Here is a 7,920-nt window from a genome sequence, read left to right as displayed (position 1 = left end):
ACCTCACACAGGCCTGTGTACGATGGGCCATGACCCGCCATAAACTTGTGGGTTTTATTGTTCTGAAGAAGGTGTAGTTATCTAGGCCGAAACCTAGGTTAACACTAGGTGCTTTTTTCGCAATCGAGGCGGGTTTATAGTTTTTTCATACATTAACCAACGATTGCTGACGCTCTCCGATGTTGAAGGTTCTTAAATATTAGCTACGTAATGTTATATTTTCGAGATGATTAGAGAAACTATACGCCTACTCCTTGTACAGTGGTGTTCTATGCAAGCGATATGAGCTGATTACTTGTATTCGGCCTTGGTCGTGTCAGCCTGTTTAGTTTGAATTTCTCCGTTCCCTAGTCCCTGATATCAGATACACACTTTTTTTGTAGAGAACCATGAACGAAAAGGCTTGTTAAAAAGCGTGAATTGTTTGAAAATCTCTTGCAAGTGTTTTAGCGCAGCAATTTGTTCCCACATAGTATCTAACGCGTAGTTATTACCTGCGTGGAAGAACCTTTACCTCAACGCAGAAAAAGATGCGCTTTCTCCGGACATCTAGTCGAAACTCGTTCCAGCAGCCGCGTCCTGGAGAGGGGGACCCTACTGGAGTGGGGGTGGGCCCAGACACCTCTGCGAGCGGCGCGCCGCTGCTGCCAGCACAGCGGCTGGAGTTGCAGGCCTGCAGATACCGACAGCGCACCGGCCGCACAATGGGCGCCTCCGCTTCTACTGAGTGAGTACCTCATCTGGAACTCTGCTTCATTCCGTCAATCGCCGATGCGATTGCTGCTTCCGATTCTCCGCAACTACTTCTGTGCTGTTCCACAAACTATGAAACAGCCCACTATTTCCAGAACAAATCTTCCATGTGGATTGTAGGGTGTACCACAACAGATAGTGTCGATAGTGGTGTGTTGTAGTGCGTAATCATTCCGCACCGCAGGTTCTCTTACCGCTACAAGTGTACACCAGGATCGCTCTGATTCTGAAGTTTTTTGTTTGTTACTGTGCATGCGCCATTGCACATACACAGCTCGCTGCCACCAATGTGTATTCAGCATTGAGTGAGGCCTAGTAGAGGACGGACGATCGCAGTTGCGAGACGTTGTTGTTTAATCAATTTGACAAAAATATATTTCGAAGGGTCACTGTGACCATGGAGTACACATTACGTCACAGTTCTTTCGCTGAGTCTGAAGTTCTCCTACGTCAAAATGATACGTAGGAATGACATTTTACTAACGGAAGATGCTATAAAGGAAGCACTGTCAGAAGAATTCAGACGTGAAGTGATGAATATCATTCTGAAGCTGACAGTCAAAAAAATGGTTCAAATGGCTCTGAGCACTACGGGACTTAACTTCTAAGGTCATCAGTCCCCTAGAACTTAGAACTACTTAAACCTAACTAACCTAAGGACATCACACACATCCATGCCCGAGGCAGGATTCGAACCTGCGACCGTAGCGGTCGCGTGGTTCCAGACTGTAGCGCCTTTAACCGCTTGGCCACTACGGCCGGCGCTGACAGTCCTCCGGCAGTTACGGAAAATGACGAAACGGATCGGTCTGCCAAATGTTCAACAGCGATAAATAAAATACCGTCGTCCACGTTCACTGCTCCTAATAGAAGAGGCGTGTCAGTTACCGATAACATTGTAGTCTATATTCGAAGAGGGCAACGGCCTTGCCGCAGTGGATACACCGGTTCCCGTGAGATCACCGAAGTTAAGCGCTGTCGGGCGTAGCCGGCACTTGGATGGATGACCACCCAGCCGCCATGCTCTGTTGCCATTTTTCAGGGTGCACTCAGCCACGTGATGCCAAATGAGTAACCACTCGACTGAACAGTAGCGGCTCCGGTCAAAGAAAACCATCATAACGACCGGGAGAGCGGTGTGCTGACCACATGCCACTCCTATCAGCATCCTCAACTGAGGATGACACGGCGGTCGGATGGTCGAGATGGGCCACTTGTGGCCTGAAGACTGAGTGCTATATTCGAAGAGTGAGGAATTAATGAGTGAATGGATTTATGAAAACTGAGAACATCTCAAGATATATGTGTAGGAAGTGCATTTAATTAACTGAATTGCATTTTCATCCAAGTAAACTGCAAATAAAGTCTTTGGATTCGAATAACTTTCAAGTTTCTCCATTGAAAAGTTTCTATCACATTTTTTACTTAGTCTAGATTTTGATGCATTAATTTTACTATAGATTGAAGAAGTACATGAGAGAGGAGAAATAAAATGAGGTTATTACATTAGCGTCCAATTTAACTAGCAAATTTCTTATTTTAAATAATTGAGGCTCGATGGGACCCTGTCGTACACTTCGTGCGACAGTTTCAAAGGCGTACAAGGTGTACACTACTAGGGTTAACATTCTGAGCTGCGCGAGCGTTTTCATTCGACAGTTCCCTTGCGCTACTACTGTTCAAGTGCCTTTAATTGCGAGGAGAGGACAGTTGTTCAGATACTACACATGGAAAGGACGTATGCGGGAGAGTCGCATCAAAAAATATGAACAGATTGCAGATGTAGATGAAATATCAGTTTGTAAGTTTTTCATCGCGTGGTAGGGCGACAATGAGTGGTTAATCGTTTTATTCACTGGGGGTTGCGCGTAATTAGACACGAACTCACTGCACAAATCAGTATTGCCATTATCAGTCACTAGCATCTGGTGGCTGATGTATTAACTCTACCATCTACTTTTTACAGCAGGGATGGCAAACTTCACTGTGAAAGTAGAATTAAATTTAGCTACTCATATAAACGTATTTAAGTCCAATCTTTGTTATGAACTCACTTAACGACGTATAAGGTATGAACTGAATTGCATTTTCATCCAAGTAAACTGCAAATAAAGTCTTTGGATTCGAATAACTTTCAAGTTTCTCCGTGTCATTCAACATTTTCAGCTAAACTGAAGAATGGTGACTTAAATATATGTAATGAAAAGAGAAACGCTTTCTTTTTAGGCAACATAATGAGGTTTAGTACGGTGTGCATCTTCTGTGTTAATTGCACCATACCCATGCCGACCGCCGCAAAGAAAAATATTTCATTTAAGAACCAGAAAAGTATAGTGGGACGGAGGTTACAGCACTGCTTTGAAACTTTCTTCTAAATTAGAACTGTGTAATGAACCGGGACTCGAAACCAGAACTTAAACATTTTACTGGCAATGATCCCGGTGGGTGATCTGTGGATAGCTCAGTCAGTAAGAGCTCGCAAATGGCAAGGTTCCGGGTTCGCATCGCAGTACAGCACAGAGTTTTGACCTGTCACGGAGTTTCAGTTTAATATTAATTATTTACTTGTTTCCACACTTATTTACGTTAGCCTCCTACACCACAGCAGATAATATACCGAATATGACATCACTAAACAAAATCCGTGCCATACCGGGCTTAGAACCTGAATCCCCTGGTTTAAGCAAGCAATCGTCTTATCCATGAACTCGTTTCCAGGGCTGACTGAAAACTAATTGTTGCTGGTGTTCCTCCTATTACTCTGGAACTGAGTTAAAAAGTGAATAACAGATTTCAGTTGTTTATTACTGAACACCCTATAAAAGAGATAAACACATATTGCGCTTGTCACCATCATATTATATTCATCGACACGCAAGTCGCCGAAGTGGCGTCAAGTGGGAAAATTTGCACCAGGCGACCAGTCTACCCGACGGGAGGCCCTAGTCACACGACATTTCAAAAACATGACTCTGAGCACTATGCGACTTAACTTCTGAGGTCATCAGTCGCCTAGAACTTAGAACTAATTAAACCTAACTAACCTAAGGACATCACAGACATCCATGCCCGAGGCAGGATTCGAACCTGCGACCGTAGCGGTCGCTCGGTTCCAGACTGTAGCGCCTAGAACGGCACGGCCACTCCAGCCGGCACACGACATTTCATTTCACTGATCTGGAATTACTCCACACATTTCATGTCAGTGAAATTAATTCATTTGAGATACTGTACCTTGTATTTTATTTAATAAACATGTTTATTAAATAACTAAGGGATACACAAGAGTATAGTGCCTGCTAAGTTTCTATACCTCAGATTTCACGTTGAAGGTATCGGTGATCTGCTTTGTCCTGCCAGCCTGGGTGGGCGAGCGGTTCTAGCCGCTACAGTCTGGAACCGCGCTACCGCTACGGTCACAGGTTCGAATCCTGCCTCGGGCATGGATGTGTGTGAAGTCCTTAGGTTAGGTAGATTTAAGTTATTCTAAGTTCTAGGAGACTGGTGACCTCAGAAGTTAAGTCCCATAGTGCTCAGAGCCATTTGAACCATTTTGCTTTGTCCTATACGAATAGTCATCAAAGACTAATAAAATAAAGTAAAATAGTATCTCTTGATTCACTGTAAGACCACAAAGGGTAGGTTCAGACGTGTAATTATAGACGTTTTTCTTTTCTTCGCGGACAATGAGATCTTTCCCTCACGAAGTGTGCGAGTTGTGTGTTAAGTGTAGGTGTGTTGAGTGTAAGTGACTAATGAATGTGTATTGTGTTGCGTCATATTTTTGCTATAATCCTCTCGAGTATCAACTTGGTTAACGACTACATTCGCCGAATGGATCACCATCAACAGCGTCACTTTTACGCAGTCTGTGAGGTACAGTGGAGAAATTTGAAATATAATCCACGACATTGGGGTAAATTTTGGTGACCACGAGTTTTACGGTACCACATTTCCTCCCTTTGCTGGCCAAATATTAAAGTCGAAAAATTCTTCCACCACCAGCATCTGAACGAGCTTTTCTCCGAGTCGAGCACATGTGCCCATTAGCGACCTCGTCTACTGGAGTAGATGTTCATTAAATAGTAACTTATACCATTAATCATCAAAATGAAGACATCAACTTCGTTACGTCGAATGGGATAACAGTTCTTTGGGAAAACATTACAGTGCTGCAACTATTTCGGAGGAAAGATAAGAAATGGTGAAACTGGAATACAGTGGGTGTTCTTTAGTTGTTGCAACGGATTGAACTGCCTAGGAGGCAGCTATTCTCAACGCAAAGATGTGTCTTCAAGCTACCAGTGTCTTCTCCACAAAATCTTTGCCTTTGCGGGAGCCGGCCGGGGTGGCCAAGCGGTTCTAGGCGCAACAGTCTGGAACCGCGAGACCGCTACGGTCGCAGGTTCGAATCTTGCCTCGGACATGGATGTGTATGATGTCCTTAGGTTAGTTAGATTTAAGTAGTTCTAAGTTCTAGGGGACTGATGACATCAGAAGTTAAGTTCCATAGTGCTCAGAGCCATTTTGAAGCATGATGTAAATGGCTGCTGAGCGTGGATGCGCTGTAGTTGGTATAGTCCTCGTACGACCATCCAGAATACGGTTTCCCATGGTTTCCCTAAATCTTTCAAGGTAAATACCGAGATAGTACCTTTACAAAGGTCATGGCCGTTTACTGCCTCGTCCTATTATTTTGTGTTCTGTCTCTAATGATCTTGTCGTCGACGATACTTAAAATAATGTTCTTCCTCTGTTCTACAAAGAATATGCAGATAACTTACTAGGTAGATATCATTCTCTCTATGCAAGACCTGCTACTTCTAATGCTGAGTTGGTATCATCCTTTCTTTATTTTTCATTCTTTTAATTCATTTCATCAGTATGCGAAGCCTTTCGATGTTGTTGGTAGTTATCAAAAGGGGCATATTCGGAACAAATCTGCATGCAGATTGTTTGCTCTTCACACATTTTGATGATACGTTCCATAAAGTAGTACAATGGCAGCCAGAACTTAATTTATAAAAGTCAGTGTACTCCTAACGAACAGTGATTCCACGATGTAAATTTGTGTAGAAAAGAAATGTAGGTAGTGTATACCAAATTCAGCGTAACTTATAACGAACTTCACCAACAAAGGCAGTCGTTCCGCTGCTCTTAATTCAATTCCTCTGAAGCACTGATGACGTATTTCGTCTCGGCAACTCTTGTTTCCATTGACAGTGGCATAAACTTGGAATGTTGTACAGCTGAAGCCGCCAAACCTACAAGAAAAATGCAAATGTAAACGCATTTTCTGTGAAATTTTTATGATTATTAAATTGTGGCATGCATAGTAGGAAAATAAACATATTCACTTTCTTGTTAAATTTAACTGTTTTCCGTATAGATGGTATCAACTACTTCAAGTTAAATGGGGTCATTATCCTGTTTCGTAATCAGTAAATGGCCAGCATAAAAACAAGTGGCGTATATGTAGCCTGTTTACTGATTGTTTCGACACCACATTTCCAAAGGAATTACGTAAATGATCTATGGATGACGGATAAAATAAATAACTATTTCAAGTAAAGGAGTTAAGTCAGAAATCCTACGTTGTTTTTTTCCATAGAACAACAAACACGTAGACGTAAAAAATTCTATCAAATTAAAAGAAAATTGTAAAAAGAATAAATGAGAAGAAAAGGGTCTGAGATAAAGAAAGTAAGCATATGAAATGGCCGTTGGTAGTACGCAGTTGCAAACTATTTCCTAGATGGTGAGATACTATCTTTTCAAGAGATAGGACGGTATTTTATTTTTAGAAGTATAGCCGGGTAGCTTTCCCTGATGTTATTACTCGTACACCCCTCATCGATAGGTAAAAATTTAGCTTTCATAGGTTCTTGGTTGGAAGGCTTATGGCGTGAAACGAGACTGAAATGGACAATATGATCCATACTTAATGCTGACACGCAAATGCTACATTTGAGGATAGATATTTATACTTTAAGGAACCTTCACAGCATTTGCTTGAACAAGGAAAACCAAATACAGTAGACTATGGACAGCCAGATGATTGAGCCCTGGGTAGCCACTGCACTAACCACGCTTGGTACGATAAACAACAAACAGACAGTAGATAGAACAAAATAAGACTTCACAGAGACTTTAGAATATTTCAGTACATAAAGAAGATTCGGTCCTCATACAGAACCAGACAGCAGTCATTGTCAATAGATATATTTTCAAAAAAAGAGCACTTATTAAGTAAACGGAAATATTAAGTGGCATTATGTTCACACATGTATAGTGTAGCTTAATTTTAACTGTTAATTTGTAAACATTGCTGAGGCATGGGATTAGTGGCGCTTTGGGTTTAGATGCATTAGAAATCACATACCTACAGTTTTAAAAATAATCTGATTCCCATCGCACTTTATTCAGGCTTTGGACTGGCTAAATGGCAAAAGTAATTTTATTGTCATTTAGGCGTGTTTAAAATCAGCTTATAAGCTTCGTCAATTTTTTATCTGTTTTGTTTTTCTTTCGTCTTCTTTTGTATTTTTTTAGAGATTGCTATTTACATTTAATATTTTTTTATTTATATTCATATTCTGATACATTATTTAGTCTAGTTTTTGAAAGTGGGAGATAGCCTCACCATTCTCCTCGTACTCTTTCAATATTTTCTCCAGCCTTTCATCTCGTTTCATGTACACTGTTTTCTTTCTTTTACCTTCCATTCTCAACATGTTCTCATTAACGCGCACGCTGAATTTTCTGCTTCTGTTTTCATGCTAGTAATTACATCACTAAATTTTAGGATTTGGTTTGGAAAGCATATTACTAATTTTGTTATGCCAGCCCTCTACGGAGTTAGTTGTTCGATGGAGCCGTTTGTAGCAGCTCCAAAGGCTCATAGGATTTTATCATTTTCCAACCATCTCTCTGCAAAATAATCGAAAAAGTCAGAAAGCCTAGGAACATCCAGTGCCTGTGAATGTATCTCCAGCCAGTCATCACATACATCTTCAGGCCGTAGAAGCGCCAGCACAGCACACATGCGAATTTGTTGTCTCACTTCTTTATTTTCTTTATATTCGCGATTGAGTCCAAGATCCTGCACTTTCCTTCAGAGTGACTTTCTCATGCGGAAATAGCATCCATCCACTGAGGAAGTTGGCA

The 7,920-nt window shown here is 41.5% G+C and overlaps 1 protein-coding gene across 2 annotated transcripts in view; it reads left to right on the top strand.

Moving 5' to 3' along the window:
• The first annotated feature begins 669 nt into the window (after positions 1–669).
• The window catches only part of LOC126419914 (uncharacterized), a 257,958-nt gene continuing 250,707 nt past the window's right edge, over positions 670–7,920 (top strand). For both annotated transcript variants that reach the window (XM_050087192.1, XM_050087193.1), the window contains exon 1: positions 670–727. In XM_050087192.1, coding sequence (XP_049943149.1) covers positions 705–727 — 23 coding nt within the window. In that variant the 5' untranslated portion in view covers positions 670–704. The remainder of the gene's footprint in view (positions 728–7,920) is intronic.

Source organism: Schistocerca serialis, chromosome 9, assembly GCF_023864345.2.
Source record: "Schistocerca serialis cubense isolate TAMUIC-IGC-003099 chromosome 9, iqSchSeri2.2, whole genome shotgun sequence".
Classification (NCBI taxonomy): domain Eukaryota; kingdom Metazoa; phylum Arthropoda; class Insecta; order Orthoptera; family Acrididae; genus Schistocerca; species Schistocerca serialis.
The sequence above is the reverse complement of the archived record's forward strand: the minus strand, read 5'-3'. Positions and strand labels throughout refer to the sequence as shown.